Raw genomic sequence first — 18,977 nt, 5'->3', positions numbered from 1 at the left:
GTCTCAGCTCTCCCTATCACAGCTCAGGGGTCGTGTCTCAGCTCTCCCTATCACAGCTCAGGGGGCAGTTGAAGGATGGAACTGAGCATGTGCGGCCTTCTCAGTGAGCAGGTCAAAGAAATAACAAAAAAACAAACAGCAGGTGGCGCTATACTGATACATTTTACTGAATAACCCCGTTTCTATGGCAAATTTTTAATTACATGCAATTACATTAGTATTTAGATCCAGGTGCTGGTTTGAAACCTGTAGAATATTTTTCGTGGGACAACCCCTTTAAGTCAAAACTAGGAGTGGATTCCATGGACGAGGAGAAGAATTTATCCTAAACACTTCCCCGTCTCCACACATGATGCCCGTGAAAGCATCCAAGGCTGAGCGCTATAGAAACAGCTTGAGTTTTTTTCATTTGGTTTTAGCAGCATTTTTTTTTTTTATTGTTATTAATTAAAACGGTTATTTTTAAGGCATGAAAAAAATCTAAATGAAGGGAAATATAAGAGAAAAAATATAAAATCAATTTAAATCAATAATAAAATAATTTTAACAGTTTTTAATTTGGATTTTTTTTCTTTGATATCATACCGCGAGGGTCTCACGAAAGGTGATTAATATTATGTGCGCACACATTAAAGGGGGTTATCCAATCCTGTAAACACCCCCTGGAATGCCCGGGTCCCTCATACAGAACTTACTTACCTGGTCCCCGACGCCTGCGTCCCTCCGGATCCCTGCGCGGCCGACGCTGCATCTCCCCGTCGTGCAGATCACAACATCCGGCGATGGGAGGGTGCAGCCAATGTGGTCTGCACAATGGGGAGATGCCGGTCAGGGACCTGGAGGGACGTAGGAGTCGGGGACCAGGTAAGTAAGTTCTGTATGAGGGACCCGGGCATTCCTGGGGGTGTTTACAGGATCGGAACAAATAATGATATAGAGAGATACAAGTGTAGAATTACAACATATTAGCGCTGGCGTTATTATTATTTCTGTCACTTTTTATCATTTATTTATGTATAATTTTGGGGTCATTTAATAACTGGTATAATCTTAATGGACATTTAGTGTCATCCATTTTTTTTACTATTTATATTTCTTTATACATTTCATTCAGCATTTTTCCATAAATTTATGATTACTGCCATTGTGCCAATCTGCAATATTAAACATGAAAAAAAAAAAAACACACATAGCTTGAAAATGCTGCATAAAAAAATAAAAAATAAATGAAAACTATAACGACTGTGTGTCCTACAAATCATACTTCCCTTAAACTTTCAGCTAACACCTGGAGCTCGGAGCTGGAGTTTTTTTTTCCACATAAAACAAAAAAAAAAAAAAAAAAAGTGAAAGTCCTGAAAAATGCCACAAAATACGTCTGTGTGAATTCGCCCTGAGCTGTGGTTAGAATCTAACTGGCTCCTGATATGGATGACCCCAGGATATCCGCAGGATAGGTCATCAATATCCGATCCGCAGGGGTCCGACACCCGGTACTGCCACCTGTTCCCCGCAGCCGCCGAAACAAGCACAGCCCCACGCCAAGTGTCCTGGCCGTATCGGGTTACGTTCCCTTGAACGGGAGCTGCGTTAATTCTGGCACCATGAGCATATGCCGCATATAATCAGTCAAAGCTGCCTCCTGAGAGAAGCCTCATCAACAGTTTGGGGCGCCAATTTACAACAAGACTGGCTGTTATTTTCTCTGTTTACAAATAGGACAGTACCCCCAGATGCCACTAGGTGGCAGTGTACACTAAGCTGTGCAGATCTATGGGGGACTTCCATTTATATTAGGAAAGCTCAGAAGATATTATCAGTTAGTGTCATGAACCTCAGTAACAAATTTCCACCGTAGTCATATCACCCGATTCCTGGGGTGGATTGGTTTACATAGAGGTTATCCCATAGGCGTCGCTAAAGGGGAGGTTATTTTGCAGGCACCAGGCCGGCAGCTTATTAGAGGCCGGTGCAGGCAGCGCGATGACGTAATCGCGCCGCCTGAGCCGTACAGCGCGGGACACAGGCCGGAAGAGGCTGCATCGCATCGCTGCCAGCCTGATGGAGGTAAGTATATGTGTTTATTTTTTTTATATGGTACTACTGGCACATGATTGGGGGGAATCTATGGGGCACCTGTTACTGGCACATGATTGGGAGGCATCAATGGTGGCACATGAATGGGGGGCATCTATGGGGGCACTTGTTACTGGCACATGATTGGGGGCATCTATTGGGGCACTTCTTACTGGCAAATTATTGGGGGCTTCTACTGAGGCCACAAAGAAGGAGTATTTTATATGGGGGGCTCAGTATAGGGGCATTTTATACTGGGGCACATTATGGTGGGTACTATGGGGAAGGGGAGAGAGGAGTACTATGGGCTCATCTATGGGGGGCACTAAGAAGGGGTATTTTATACATGCAAATTATGGGGGACACTGAGGGCATCTACTGGGGCATTTTATATGGGGTATTTTATACTGGTACATTATGGGGGACACTAGGAAGAAGAGGGGAGAGGAGCACTATGGGGGCATTTACTGGGGGCACTATATAGTGGTATTTTATACTGGCACATTATGGGGGCACTATGGGGACATTAGCTCAACTGGGGGCATTAACCACTTCAGCCCCCCTAGCTTAAACACCCTTAATGACCAGACCACTTTTTACACTTCTGACCTACACTACTTTCACCGTTTATTGCTCGGTCATACAACTTACAACCCAAATGAATTTTACCTCTTTTTCTTCTCACTAATAGAGCTTTCATTTGGTGGTATTTCATTGCTGCTGACATTTTTACTTTTTTTGTTATTAATCAAAATTTACCGAAATTTTTGCAAAAAAATGACATTTTTCACTTTCAGTTGTAAAATTTTTTAAAAAAAAATACATTTCTATATTAATTTTTCTCTAAATTTATTGTTCTACATGTCTTTGATAAAAAAAAAATGCAATAAGTGTATATTTATTGGTTTGGGTAAAATTTATAGCGTTTACAAACTATGGTACAAAAATGTGAATCTCCGCTTTTTGAAGCAGCTCTGACTTTCTGAGCACCTGTCATGTTTCCTGAGGTTCTACAATGCCCAGACAGTACAAACACCCCACAACTGACCCCATTTCGGAAAGTAGACACCCTAAGGTATTCGCTGATGGGCATAATGAGTTCATAGAATTTTTTATTTTTTGTCACAAGTTAGCGAAAAATTATGTTTTTTTATTTATTTATTTTTCCCTTACAAAGTCTCATATTCCACTAACTTGTGACAAAAAATAAAAACTTCCATGAACTCACTATGCCCATAACGAAATACCTTGGGGTGTCTTCTTTCTGAAATGGGGTCACTTGTGGGGTAGTTATTCTGCCCTGGCATTTTAGGGGCCCTAATGTGTGAGAAGTAGTTTGAATTCCAAATGTGTAAAAAATGCCCTGTGAAATCCGAAAGGTGCTCTTTGGAATGTGCCCACCTAGGCTGCAAAAAAGTGTCACACATGTGGTATCTCCGTACTCAGGAGAAGTTGGGCAATGTGTTTTGGGGTGTCTTTTTACATATACCCATGCTGGGTGAGAGAAATATCTCTCTAAAAGACAACTTTTCCCATTTTTTTATACAAAGTTGTCATTTGACAGAGATATTTCTCTCACCCAGCATGGGTATATGTAAAAAGACACCCCAAAACACATGTGACCCCATTTTGGAAAGTAGACACCCCAAGGTATTCGCTGAGGGGCATATTGAGTCCGTGGGAGATTTTATTTTTTGTCACAAGTTAGCGGAAAGGGAGACTTTATGAGAAAAAACAAAAAAAAATCAATTTCCACTAACTTGTGCCAAAATAAAAAATCTTCTATGAACTCGCCATGCCCCTCAGCGAATACCTTGGGGTGTCTACTTTCCAAAATGGGGTCACATGTGGGGTATTTATACTGCCCTGGCATTTTAGGGGCCCTAAAGCGTGAGAAGAAGTCTGGAATATAAATGTCTAAAACTTTTTACACATTTGGATTCCGTGAGGGGTATGGTGAGTTCATGTGAGATTTTATTTTTTGTCACAAGTTAGTGGAATATGAGACGTTGTAAGAAAAAACAAAAAAAAAATCAATTTCCGCTAACTTGTGCCAAAAAAAAAAAGAAACTTCTATGAACTCGCCATGCCCCTCAAAAGTGATGTTTACAGCGCCGCAGCGATTTTACGGTGTTTTTGCAGTGATTAGAAAAAAAATAATTCTGTCACTGCGGTGGGGCGGACTGAACGCAAGTGTGCGCACAAGATCAGGCCTGATCGGGCGAACACTGCGTTTTTTGTAGAGCCTATAGAACATGGTCCTATTCTTGTCCGCAATTGCGGACAAGAAAAGGCATTTTCTATATAGTTCTGGCAGTGTGCGGATCCGCAAAATGCGGAAAGTACATTGCCGGTGTCCGTGTTTTGCGGATCCGTGGTGTCCGTGTTTTGCGGATCCGCGTTGTCCGTGTTTTGCGGATCCGCGGATCCGCAAAACGCATACGGACGTCTGAATGGAGCCTTACAGGGGGGTGATCAATGACAGGGGGGTGATCAATGACAGGAGGGTGATCAGGGAGTCTATATGGGGTGATCACCCACCTGTAAGGCTCCATTCAGACGTCTGTATGTGTTTTGCGGATCCGTCTGAATGTAGCCTTACAGGGGGGTGATCAATGACAGGGGGTGATCAGGGAGTCTATATGGGGTGATCAGGGGTTAATAAGTGACAGGGGGGGGGTGTAGTGTAGTGATTGGTGCTACTTTACTGAGCTACCTGTGTCCTCTGGTGGTCGATCCAAGCAAAAGGGACCACCAGAGGACCAGGTAGCAGGTATATCAGACGCTGTTATCAAAACAGCGTCTAATATACCCTTCAGGGGTTAAAAAAAAAAATCGCATCTACAGCCTGCCAGCGAACAATCGCCGCTGGCAGGCTGCAGATCCACTCGTTTACCTTCGGTTCCTGTGAACGTGCACGCGTTAACAGGAAATCTCGCCTCTCGCGAGAGGACGCGCCAGCGCGTCCAGGAGGAATAACAGGGCCGCCGCCAGGACGCAATCCTGCGTACGGCGGTCCTGTAGTGGTTAAAAGGGGAAATTTTTCAGTCACATTATAAGGTGAATTATTACCACTGGGGGGCATTATGATGGGCTTTATTACTACTGGGGGTCTATGGGGAACATGATTACTAGTATGGGCACTATTACTTCTGGGGCACAGTGGGGACATGTTGGGGGCACTGTAGGAGCACTATTACTACCATGTGTGCTCTAGCAGAGAATTATTACTATTGGTGGGACTTTTGGGAGCACTATTACTGTGGGGGCACCTTGGCACAGTATCAGCTTACCACAATTATTTTTGGGGGACGTTATGTTTACACTATTAGTGTCAGGGGCACTATTTGCTGGGCGCAGTTATTTTAGGGCACTGTGTGCCAATAATTATTGAAGGGCACTATCTGCATTGTACTAGTATTACCAGGGGGTTTATCTGTTTCTGCAGTATAGTATTGGGGAGCACCGCGGCACAGTATTGGGGGTGGTAGGATGATTTGTCCAGAAGACGGGAGGATGATGGAAAAGTATCAATTCACTTTTAGTTTTAGTTTTTTCTGTAGGTTTAGGTTAAGTACGTGAACACCTGTGCCCCCACACACACGCACACCAAATAAAGATTTCCACGCACACACACACACACACACACTCCCCTATAGCCCGCCGGATGTTCTCGGGCCGAGGAGGCAAACGCCCAGCTTTCCTCCGAGTCCAAGAGCCCCAGTGACGACGAGGATGACCCCAATTTCCTTTTGTCATCCGCGTCCTTCTCATCATCTAGCGATGATGATGAGCCCCCAAGGCGGCAGAGCAAGGGGACCGCCATGATAGGGACCCTGTGGCCCACACTAGTACGAGCAGCTCTGGGGCTCGTACTAGTTTTCAAGCCCACCAGTTAAGTCCACCGGAGCCCCCTGCCGGTGAACTTGTCTGGTGTACCCCAGAGCATTTTGAGCCCGTGATTCCTGATTTTGTAGGCCAACCAGGAATCCAGGAATTCCACAGTGGGCTTCACTGAATACGACTTTTTTTGTCTTTTTTTCAGTGACCACTTTGTGAACCTGATGGTGGTGCAGACGAACCTGTACGCCCAACAGTTCATAGCTCAACACCAGGACTCCTTTTTGGCCAGGCCCGGTGGCTGGACTTCGGTCAGTGCAGCCGAGATGAGGACATTTTGGGGCCTCGTGCTGCATATGGGCCTGGTCAAGAAACCTAGTGTCAGGCATTACTGGGGTGGGGACGTCCTATACCAGACCCCACTTTACAGTACAGCCATGACACGTCCCCGGTTTGAGGCCATCCGGAAATGCCTGCATTATTCAGATAATGCAGCATGTCCCCCCCAAGGTGATCCTGCCTATGACCGCCTGTACAAAATCAGGCCGGTCATCGATCACTTTGGGGCCAAATTTTTTGAGGCCTATGTACCTGGAAGGGAGGTCGCGGTTGATTAGTCTCTCATTGCGTTCAAGGGGAGACTCATTTTCCGCCAGTATGTTCCCTCTAAGCGGGTGAGGTATGGCGTGAAGCTGTACAAACTTTGTGAGAGTACCTCAGGGTACACTTACAAGTTTCGTGTGTACGAGGGGCGAGATTCCTGTATTCAACCCCCAGAATGTCCCCCCACTCTGGGTGTTACCGGGAAACTCGTGTGGGACCTTATGCACCTACTGCTAGATAAAGGTTACCACCTGTACGTGGATAACTTTTATACTAGTATCCCCTTGTTCCAGTCCCTCGCCGCCAGATTCACGTCCGCTTGTGGGACCGTGCGGAAAAATCAACGCGGCCTCCCTGCCCACCCCCTCCAGGTACCTATCCCCAGGGTAGCGACCCGTGCCCTTACCACTGGAAACCTGTTGCTGGTCAGATATAAGGACAGAGGGATGTCCTTGTACTGTCCACAATTCACGGTAACGGCATCACCCCTGTGCGAGGTACCGCGGCAACGGTCCTCAAGCCCGATTGTATCGTTGACTACAATCGGTATATGGGAGGAGTTGATCTCTCTGATCAAGTCCTCAAGCCATATAACGCCATGCGCAAAACCCGGACATGGTACAAAAAAGTTGCGGTCTACTTGGTGCAGGTTGCCATGTACAACTCTTTTGTACTATCCCGAACCGCTGGCAACACAGGGACATTCCTCCAGTTCTATGAGGCAGTCCTCAAGGACCTGATCTTTTCGGACCGGGAAAGAGCAGGCCGGAGTACCTCGGGAACTGGAGGCGCCCGGATCGTCCCTGGCCAACACTTTCCAGGTGTGGTCCCCCATACTGGAAAGAAGGAACGAACCCAAAAAAGTGCAGAGTGTGTCACAGGAGGGGGATACGGAAGGACACCACTACTCAATGTGACACGTGCCCCGATCATCCGGGCCTCTGCATTATTGGTTGCTTCAGGGAGTATCACACTTCCATGGAGTACTAAATTTATATCCCAATTTAGCACTGACATCGGATAAAAAAACTGGTTCTCAGACTTGAGACACTAAAACAAAAACTAGACATATTAGGTATCGCCGCGTCCATAAGAATCTGCTCTATAAAAATATCCTATGACCTAACCCCTCAGATGAACATGGTAAAAAAAAAAAAAAAAAAAACGGTGAAAAAAAAGGTCTTTTTTTGTCACCTTACTTCACAAATAGTGTAATAGCAAGCGATCAAAAAGTCATATGCCCCCCAAAATAGTGCCAATAAAACCGTCCTCTCATCCCGCAAAAAATGAGCCCCTACCTAAGATAAATCAGCTAAAACGAAAAAAATAAATACTTAATATTTATTACCCTGATTCTGCAGTTTACAGAAACACCCCATATGTGGTCGTAAACTGCTGTATGACCAAACGGCAGGGCGCAGAAGGAAAGGAACACCGTATGGTTTCTGGAAGGCAGATTTTGATGGCCTTTTTTTTTACACCATGTCCTATTTGAAGCCCCCCCTGATGCACCCCTAGAGTAGAAACTCCATAAAAGCGACCCCATCTAAGAATCTACACCCCTCAAGGTATTCAAAACTGATTTTACAAACTATTAACCCTTTAGGTGTTCCTCAGTTTATGGCAAATGGAGATGAAATTTCAGAATTTCTATTTTTGGTAACCTTGCCTCACAAAAATATAATATAGATAAACCAAAATCCTATGTACCCTAAAAATAGTCCCAACAAAACTGATACTTTATCCCGTAGTTTCTTAGATGGGGTCACTTTTATGGAGATTCTACTCTAGGGGTGCATCAGGGAGGCTTCAAATGGGACATGGTGTAAATAAACCAGTCCAGCAAAATCTGCCTTCCAAAAACCACACGGCGCACCTTTCCCTCTACGCCCCGCTGTGTGCCCGTACAGTAGTTTACGGCTACATATGGGGCGTTTCTGCAAACTACAGAATCAGGGCAATAAATATTGAGTTTTGTTTGGCTGTTAACCCTTGCTTTGTTATTGGAAAAAATTGATTAAAATGGAAAATTAGCCCAAAAATTTAAATTTTTAAATTTCATCTCCATTTGCCAATAACTCTTGTGGAACACCTAAAGGGTTAACAACGTTTGTAAAATCAGTTTTGAATACCTTGAGGGGTGTAGTTTCTAGAATGGGGTAAATTGTGGGTGGTTTCTAAGCCTTGTAACATCCCCCAAAAATAAAATGTCATTCCCAAAATGATCCAAACATGAAGTAGACATATGGGGAATGTAAAATAATAACAATTTTTGGAGGTATTACTATCTATTATAAAAAGATAGAGAAATTGTAATTTGGAAATTTGCAAATTTTTCCAAATTTTGCGTAAATTTGGTATTTTTTTATAAATAAAAATGAATTTTTTTTACTCCATTTTACCAGTGTCATGAAGTACAATATGTGACGAAAAAACTGTCTCAGAATGGCCTGGATAAGTCAAAGCGTTTTAAAGATATCACCACATAAAGTGACACAGATTTGCAAAAAATGGCCTGGTCCTTAAGGTGAAAAGGAGCCCGGTCCCTAAGGGGTTAAGTGGTAAAAATTATTAGTGCCCCCCCATTTTTGACTGTGATATCTTATGTGCCCCCCCCTATATATTGTTCCTAGAGTCTCCACTGGGTTATCCCTATGGGACCACCACTATGACAAGGATGAGTGCAGCAATAAAAACTGGTTCCATGTCAAGGACTTACCAGGGTGGCAACCGGGGCAAAACCTTTCTTGGCTGCTAGGAGAGAGCTGGTCATCGAGGAGAAGGCAGATGACAAAGACACGGATTCTGCCTCGCCTGTCTCTGCTTCACCTTTATCAACAGAGGTGACTGCAAGTAAAGAAGAAAGAGGGTTACACATGGGGTATGTCTCTTACACAAAAGTGCGTGCATATAGTGATACGGAGCATGCTGGTATAACCTGGGCTTCTTATGGTATGTAGTTATGTGTAGATTTAGCTTTTAAAGGAGAACTCTACCCAACAAGTTCACAGGCGTATATGATATGCATTAATCAGTAGTAAGAGCAATATGGTAAAACATAAAAGAGTGGGTCTCTCACCTGGTTCTGGTCTCTCCGTATTATGAGATAGGTCTACATCTAGATGAGGTGTGCTTGAATCCACAGGATCATCAGTGGGAGGGACAAGTTCTGGTTCCTCGTGGTGGATCCCTGGTGGTTGTACTGTGGTCTCCTCCACATGTGGCTCCACTATTGTGGGTTCCTTTTTTGTGCTAAGATCTAAGGTCTTCTCCACCTCTGGCTCCACTATTGTGGGTTCCTCTTTTGTGCTATTTTCTAAGGTCTTCTCCACCTTTGGCTCCAGCATTGTGGTTTCCTCCTTTGGACTAGGTTCTAAGGTCTCCTCCATCTGTGGCTCCAGTATTGTCGGTTCCTCCTTTGGACTAGGCTCTATGGTCTCCTCCACTTGTGGCTCCAGTATTGTGGGTTCCTCCTTTGGACTAGGCTCTATGGTCTCCTCCACTTGTGGCTCCAGTATTGTGGGTTCCTCCTTTGGACTAGGCTCTATGGTCTCCTCCACTTGTGGCTCCAGTATTGTGGGTTCCTCCTTTGGACTAGGTTCTAAGGTCTCCTCCACCTGTGGTTCTAGTACAGTGGCTTCCTCCACTGCGCTCTCTTCATTATCTGATGTGTCCTCCTCTTTCTTCACATCTGCAGCTGTGTTGTCTGTAGAAAGCAAATCAACCATCAAATATTGTGCTTTTTATTGAAAATTTCAATGCAAACAGAAATGGACAGATCATTTTCTAGATCAGATGACCAGCTGATCACCAAGGGTCTGGCAGTTCCCAGCTATCATCTGATATTGGTGGGTTAAGGTACAGAGGGGCACACACATCTCCTGCAGTGACCACTGTAGGAGAACAGTGGTATTACATTCTATCCATTTAAATAATGCATAGTCATTCTGAGTCTTACAGTGTGGAGGTTAGGGGTGGGCGATATGGCCTAAAATCTATATTGCGATATAATTTTAAGCATGTGCGATATATATCGCGATATATATATTTTTCTATATTTGGGGGGGGGGGTGTTTAAACTTTTTTTTTGTTAGTTTTTATTTAATAACTATTAGCCTCCTTAAGGGCTAGAACCCTTGTCATATTCACCCTAATAGAGCTTTATTAGGGTGAATAGGACTTTACACTCTCCCTGCTGCCCTGTGCTTTGTGCACACAACACAGGGAGCTGACCATGGCAGCCAGCCTCTCATGTGCCCCCCAGCCTCTCATGTGCCCCCCAGCCTCTCATCCGCCGCCGCAGCCTCTTATCCCCCCCCCCCGCCTCTCATCCGCCCCCCCGCCTCTCATCCGCCCCCCCCAGCCTCTCATCCGCCCCCCCCAGCCTCTCCCTCCAACCCACCCCCCCTCCCCAGTATTAATCATTGGTGGCAGTGGCCACAGGGTCCCCCTCCTCCCCCCCATCATTGGTGGCAGTGGGCAGTTCCGATCGGAGTCCCAGCAGTGTAATGATGGGGCTTCGATCGGTTACCATGGCAGCCAGGAGTCACGCTACTGAAGTCCTGGCTGCGATGGTATGTTAGTGAGCAGCATTATACTCACGTGCGCCGTGGCCGCCGGGCGCTCCTTCTTCTCATAGGTCTGTGCGGCACATTGCTAATGCTATAAGCATTAGCAATGCGCCACACAGACAGAAGAAGGAGCGACCGGCGGCCACGGCGCACGCGAGTATAATGCTGCTCACTAACATACCATCGCAGCCAGCAGGACTTCAGTAGCGTGACTCCTGGCTGCTATGGTAACCTTTCGAAGCCCCAGCATTACACTGGGACTCCGATCGGAACTGCCCACTGCCACCAATGATGGGGGGGAGGAGGGGGACCCTGTGGGATATGGCCGGCACATTCATTGGTGGCTCCACTGGGCCGGCTCAGGAGAAAATGGTGCGCGCAGAGAGCGCGATCATATCGCGGTCCGGCGATATAGGGAAAATCCATATCGTGGCCCAAATTTATATCGCATATCGCCCACCCCTAGTGGAGTGCACACATTTTAGGCCCTAATAATACAACCTCTTTAAAGGGGTTTTCTAGCCTGTAGATATTGATAACCTATCCTCAGGATAGATCATCAAAATCAGATTGGTGGCGGTCTGACACCCCCACCGATCAACTGTTTTTAGCAGGGGCTGGAAACAAAACAGTGGACAGAGCCAGAAGCAGAAGGCCGGGTCCACAGTGTAGTGGTCGGGCTGACACACTGCAGCAAAGATACATTTCAAGTGGTACACAGTGAACGGAGCTGCTTCTGTTTCTGGCTCAATCCACGGCCTTATTTCCAGCTCCTGTCATTTGCTCAAGTGAGACAACCCCTTTAACATCTGGAAGACCACTGTGTATTGAAAGGGATCCTCAATTCATCATCCTTGCTTGTAGGATTAAAGATAACTTACTGGATGCTAACAAATATTGATAGAACTATGTATCCTAACATTGTACCGGAAGTAGAGAACTCATTAGTACCCTACTATGTTACTGGGTACCTGGAGCACATGTCTGATGGAAGTCTACTGTTCATGATGATGATGATGATCTCTGCTGTTTTGCTTTCTGTATACAGTTCCATTGTAATGCAGTACAAGAAATACACTAAAACTACAGAAGAAAACTAGTCTTACCTCCTTTTTCCGTTACATCTGGGTCCTGGGCTTCTGGAGCAAGCACAGAACTATCACTTAGAGTTGAATGTTTCTGTCGGAGCTTGTACGAGATCTCCTGGATGTCATCCAGCAAAATTGCCTCCTCATCAAACATTTCCTTCTCTGCTGCAAGGATCTGATCCTCACTTGCCTCTCTAGAGTCCAAGACACTCTCAACAAAGTCAAGTATATTGCTTTCCGAGGCTTCTAAGATCTCATCCAGAGCTTTGTCGATATAATCCAGACGTACATTGTCTTTTCGTGCGAGTTTCAGTTTAGAATCCATGTCATGAAACATGGCTTCCAGTCTCATCAAGTTGTCAAGGCCGAGGTACTCTGTGAACTGTGCAATGCGGGATTCATTTAGATGATCCCTCATGATAGAAAGGGTGGTAATGCTTTCAAGATAAGACGCCTCTTCTAGTGTATCATTCACTGAAGATGTGGAGTCATCATCCAATTCCTCAGTTACTCCTTCAAGGTCTTCTACATTGGCTGTCTTGTCAGAGTCTGTTTTCTCTTCAATGTCTTCCTTGGTTGTTTTCTTGTCTTCTGCTGGAGTCTCCTGTTGAATACCTATAACTGTGTTCTTTATCAGACTGTCATCAACGTTGATTCTTCCTTCATCCTTTGTTGCTGCCATTTCCTCCTTACTTGGTTCGTCCTCAGTATTATTTTCATCTTCAACATTTTCTACAAAGGAAGCTTGTGTATTTTGTGTGCCCTTTTTTTCAGGTGAGATTTCTTGAGCAGTCTCTTTTTCGACAGGTACTGTCATGTTGGACTCCAAACTATCGAGATTGTCAGTACCATTACTCTTAGTTTCTAGTTGACTAGATCGTGTGGCATTAACAGCGTTTTCATCTTCCAATACTCCATCCTCGTTTTCTTCATCAATGTCTTCTCCATCAATCTCTGATGAGGTCATCTCTTCCGCATGGACCTCTTTTTGTGGAACATTTTGTAAGGTACTGTCTGGATGGTCTGATGGCACATTGTCTTCTTTCTTTTCCGCATCGGAATCACCTGATTTCAAAGGTTCTTGTTCTGTGTTGGTTGGACTACCTGGAAGCTCTGAATGCTTTGTACTTTCTTCTTCGGGTGAACCGTCATCCTCTTTGTCATCTAAATGGTTCTCAATAGGTTTATCATCTGCTTCAGCGTTATCTGCAGATTCTTCTGTTGTAGTATCTTTCTCTTCTTTTGAAAGTTCAACTGAGTCATTTGTAGGTTTTTTATCCCCTAAGTCAACCTTTTCCAATGACTCTGAATCACTTTTATTTGATTTTATTTCTCCAGTTTTATCTTCATCAGTTTTGAGTTTTTCGAGCTTGGAATCCTCAGATAACGGCAGTTTCTGCTTCATAGCTTCATTATCTTCTGGAGCTGCCTGATCAAGAACAGTGTCAACTATATTTAGCTCTTTCTTTTCTTTAAGATCTGTACTTGGATCTTCCAAAGTTTCTTTATCATCAGTTTTTGAGCCTGTTGACTCAGCATCTTCCACAGACTTGGTTATCTCTTGTGTAGATGAATTCTTATCTTTAGATGATGGCAAGATATTGTCTGAATCTTTTTCACTGTTTGAAGTTTCCTGTGTCTCAACTGGGGTTTCTTTTGTTAATTCTGGATCTACTTTATCAGCTTGATCCAGGACTTCAGACTCTTCGGTTACAGATTCCGGATCAGTTTCATGTTTGGAAGAAGGAGTTTCAGTGCTAGAGGACAAATTATCGGCATTTTCAGATGAGCTGTTAGAAGTAACATTGATCTTTGGCTTGGTTTGCGAAGCTTGATCACCCTCAACAGCAGACAATGTTTCTTCTTCTAATATATATAAGTCTTCATCGAAAGGTGGTTCAGAATTTTTATGCCTTACACTATTTTTCTCCATAGCAATTAAATACAGGTTATTGTCATCTTCCAACTCTTCAACTGGTTCTTCATCCTCTTCTTCCTCGGAATCTGTTTCATCCAGATCAGTGACATCCCGTGTTTTTTCTCCACCACTAACGATGGCAAAGAAAGTGTCTCCCCATGTGGTCAGTATGTTTTTTTCTTGTTTTAGGGGTGTTGCATGTCCAACATCTACAGAGACCTTCACTTCATCTTCAGCAAGTGTTGTTTTTGCCTCTGGTGGGGCACTAGAGGTAGAATCATTTTCAAAAGTTGTATGATCAAATGACTTGACATCAGATTCTTCAAAAGACAACAAAGGAGGTTCCACAGAGCCCTCAGAAATGTCTTCTTCAAACTCTGCTTCATAGGGTTCATATTCTCTTTTCTCATCTTCATCAAGATATTCATCCTCCAATGTAACACTTCTCGTCTTCTCATCATCAGACACAATAGCATCACCTGTTGAGCCAATTTCAGTCTTCAATTTCTGAGTCAGTTCTTTGTCTATAACGGTATAGGAATCAAAGTCCTTATTCTTTTCATTAGATTCTTTAACTTCTCCCTGAGAAATGCTATCATTTTTGGCTTGTTCACTATCTGGCACTTGTGATTTGCTTTTTATGTTTGATATGTCTTGTGCAACACTGTCTTCCTGAGAATTTTTATAGTGACTATTTACAATGGGACTATGTACATTTTCATCTTTTGGGGAAATGGCACTTTCTGTTGGATCTGTATCTGCCGGCTTGCTCGCTTCAGTGTTGTCTTCCCCAGGGCTTTTAGGGGGTTGTTCTTTTTTTTCTTGGTGTTCGGAAGTGGGTAGATCTACCGATTCTGATGCAGAAGAATGCCCTTTAGATTTCTCCAAATCTGAAGCAGGTGGCTCTTTTTTTTGTTTTGCAGACTCTAAAACACTTCCTGACTGTTCTCCAGACTTCAAAGTGGATGGCTCTTCAGATGGTGAATCAGAAGATGCAGATTCAGATGGAGACAAATCCCCAGCTACCGTTCTTAATTCTGAATCAAATGGCTCCTCAGCTATGGGTTCTGATCTTGAACCAGATTTATCCTCATTTGGTTTTTCAGGTTCTGGAGCAGAAGGATCATTTGGTGCTGTGCCAACGTCTAAAGGCAGGTCTGATGTTTTTCCAGACTCTTCCAAGTCTAATCCAAACTTTGAAGAAGATGGCTCACCTTCTGCAATTTTAGGTTCCTCTTTTGCCGTTTTATCCTTTATAACGGTTTGCTCTTCTGAAGGAGATTCAGAGACTGCAGAAGATGTCTCCACAGGTGGTGTTTCCATCTCTGGGGAGGGCGATGCCCCGGGTGATGTTTCACTACTAGTTGTGCTTCCTTTTTGTTTTTGTAAAAGTTCATTGACATCGTAACTATCGAAGTTATCTTTTCCATCCTCAAAACAAGCAAAATCTGTTGCCTGAAAATAAAAAATAAAAAATAAGAAGAAAACAGTTTCTAAGCAAGTAAATAGTACAATGTGAATTCAGTTATCAGAACTGGGCATCTGGAAGATTATAGAGATCCATATGATCGCTAGAGGAATCAGTAAAACACAATTAACTGAGAAGATGTGTAATATAAGCGAATCCAGGGTATTCAGTATCCAAGGATAATAACCAGACAAATTATTTTTGAACATAAACTAGCAGTGTAATTTGTTTCCCATTCACTTCAGTGGGAGCAGCAGTGCAGTTACCTACTCCGTCCACTACACGGAGGACGGCGCTGTGTAGTTTCCTGCTCTGGAGCTACTGCAGAAAAGCTGTGATTGTCGGGGTGTCAGATCCCGACCATCAATAATAAAATCCTGTAATATCTCTTTAAGGGCTCATTCAGACGGCCGTATGCTGTCCGCAAAAATACTGAATGCTATCCGTTTTTTTGCGGATCCGCAAAAAAACGGATCTGCAAAAAAACGGATAGCATTCAGTATTTTTGCAGACCCATAGACTTCAATGGGGCCATGTCCTGATTTTCAGGGACAAGTATAGGACATGTTTCATTTTTTTTGCGGAACTGTGGAATAGAAAAGGGCCCCATAGAAGTGAATGGGTCAGCATCTAATCCGCAAAAAAACGGATCCGCATTTTTGCGGATAGCATACGGCCGTCTGAATGAGCCCTAACTCTAACTAGTAATTTATAAGGGAGTTTGGTGCTGTGTATCAGAGAAAGACAGCAGCTGTTTGAATAGGTCATTGGGCTCCAGTGAGCGCTGTAGCTTCTTCCTAGGCCATGTGACCTCGCGTTCATCGGTCACGTGGCCTAGGTCTGTGATGGCTAACCTCCGGAAATCCAGCTGTGGTAAAACTACGACTCCCAAGGTGTACACTTGCTTGGCTGTTCTCAGAACTCCATAGAAATGAATGGAGCATACTGGGAGTTGTAGTTTCACCACAGCTGGAGTGCCGGAGGTTAGCCATCCCTGGCCTATGTGCGGCTCAGTCCCATTCAAGAGAATGGGGGTGGGCTGCAATACCAAGCATGACCACTATACAATGTATGGCGCTGTGAGCTGAGAGAAGAAGTGTAATGACTAGGGACGAGCGAACTTCTGTTTGCAAGTTCGACGAACTAGGGATTCGCTTAATACTAGTAATGACTTCTTCAAATAGCTATCGGTGGGTGGCAGTGCTGGGGGCTGGACCCCCACAGATCAGATATTGATGAAACATGTGACAGGGGTTACAGACGTTGCAACCATTGATCAGGATTGTTTCCTTCCCCCTTGCACAGATTTACCCTCTGCCTTTCATACAGTAATTCAATGGAAACTGCACAAAAACTTACATCTGTGGGAAATTCTAGTTCATCGGTTGTGTAAACTTGTTTAATATCTATGAGATCCTTGGGGAAATATCCAAAATAAGTGCCCACCTGAAAAAACAGAAGAGAGTGTTATTCCAGAACTGAACCCGAATACATTAGAAATGTCCAACAATGTCAACAACTGCTCAACCTGCTACAGTTTTGTTAAAACCCTATGAGGTATCTTTCCCTTTAGGCCTCATGCACATGGCGGACATGCGCGGACAAGAATAGGACATGTTATATTTTTTTAGCAGGGCCGCGGAACGGAGCCACGGATGCGGACAGCACACGGAGTGCTGTCCGCATCTTTTGCGGCCCCATTGAAGTGAATGGGTCCGCATCCGAGCTGCCAAACGGCGGCTCGGATGCAGACCCAAACAACTGCCGTGTGCATGAGGCCTTTTTTTCATTTCTCAGCCTGGTCTATTAGGAGACCACTGCTTAATAAGTTATTGTCTGGTCTATCCGACACATCCATCAAGGATTGGGCAAGGAGAGGGCTGAGCTTTAGAAAACTGCTCTATCCAAACTAATACATAGAGCTCGGGCCAAAAACTCTTCTGTCCTTGGTTCTGAAAGGTGATAAAATTATTTATTTTTTTGCTGGCCAAATTAGAAATCAACGTAATGAAGAATGCTGACCGGTGGCGGCGTTTACACCAGACTGTGGACTGACCGGTGGCGGCGTTTACACCAGACTGTGGACTGACCGGTGGCGGCGTTTACACCAGACTGTGGACTGACCGGTGGCGGCGTTTACACCAGACTGTGGACTGACCGGTGGCGGCGTTTACACCAGACTGTGGACTGACCTGTGGCGGCGTTTACACCAGACTGTGGACTGACCTGTGGCGTGTGTTTACAGAAAATGATGCTCCCTACTTTCCACTAGGGGGCGGAGAGGAGCTTACTGCATACTGTTAACATAGAACATTGAACAAAAAAACAAATATGTAGTGAGAGGCCATCTAGTGGCTGGCAGCCAGAATGCACTTTGAGTCATTTTTGCTCTTCTCAGTATTGGCGGCCAAAGTCGAAATGGTTCTGATAGATTCATGAATTAAGGCTTTTCCATGTACTCATCACGGGTGATCGGGTCAGTAAACACTGTAATAACCACTTACCTCCGAGTTTATTATTTCTATACTTTTGTATCGACAGAAAATAAAATAAAAATATTCTGTACACATTTGAAGGTCAACATGAACCTTTTATCTAACAGCAAACCCATACATAGCGAATGTATCTGTATAGCGTCACCTGCTTTTTTTTTGTTAGTTTTTTTGCCTATTTCTCTGTCCATCTTGTGGGGTGGTCACACATGCTCAGTTCCATCCTTCAACTGCCACCAGCCAGATTTATTACTGCAGTAGAAAGGACATGCCCCTGAGCTCTAATAAGCAGAGAGCTGCAGCAGAAAGGACACACCCCCATGAGAAAGGCCATGTCCACTGAGCTGTAGCAGAAAGGACATACCAACTGAGCTGTGACAGGGAGAGAGCTGCAGAAGAAAGAATATGCCCCCTGAGCTGTGATAGGGAAAGAGGTGTAGCAGAAAGGACATGCCCCCTGAGCTGTGATAGGGAGGGAGATGCAGCAAAAGGGACACCCTCCCTGAGCTGTAATAGGGAGAGAGCTGCGACAGAAAGGACACATGAGAGAGAGAGAGAGAGAGAGAGAGATAGATAGAGAGATAGAGGACAAGAATAGGACATGTTCTATTTTTTTTAGGAACGGAATTAAAAGTGAATGGGTCCGCAAATTGCGGAACGAATGCGGACCCAAATTACGGAGGTGTGAATGGACCCTTAGAAAGAAACTGTCATGTGCTATATGACGTCTAACTTTCATTTTTTCCATTGATGATGCGATGCTTTGAACACAAGCAGTGCAGAGTCTCAGCCGTCCATAAGCCACACTTCACTCCATGCTGTTCTACAACATCTCATAATCGGCAGCTCTCAGGTCCCAGCAATTAAAGGAATTTTACCAAAAAGACTAAACTCCTGGCCTTGGTACTAGTTCTCCTGTAT

At 44.4% G+C, this 18,977-nt stretch overlaps 1 protein-coding gene across 2 annotated transcripts in view; it reads right to left on the bottom strand.

The window, feature by feature from the left end:
- The window catches only part of MIA3 (MIA SH3 domain ER export factor 3), an 87,184-nt gene that overhangs the window by 62,309 nt on the left and 5,898 nt on the right, over window positions 1-18,977 (bottom strand). For both annotated transcript variants that reach the window (XM_040430469.1, XM_040430470.1), the window contains exons 3-6: window positions 16,924-17,010; window positions 12,197-15,551; window positions 9,599-10,225; window positions 9,239-9,366 (exon numbers count right to left, since the gene is read on the bottom strand). In XM_040430469.1, the coding sequence (XP_040286403.1) occupies window positions 9,239-9,366; window positions 9,599-10,225; window positions 12,197-15,551; window positions 16,924-17,010 (4,197 nt within the window). The remainder of the gene's footprint in view (window positions 1-9,238; window positions 9,367-9,598; window positions 10,226-12,196; window positions 15,552-16,923; window positions 17,011-18,977) is intronic.

The sequence above is a fragment of the Bufo bufo genome, chromosome 4, assembly GCF_905171765.1.
Source record: "Bufo bufo chromosome 4, aBufBuf1.1, whole genome shotgun sequence".
In the NCBI taxonomy this organism is placed as follows: domain Eukaryota; kingdom Metazoa; phylum Chordata; class Amphibia; order Anura; family Bufonidae; genus Bufo; species Bufo bufo.
This window is presented reverse-complemented; position numbering and strand designations above follow the sequence as displayed.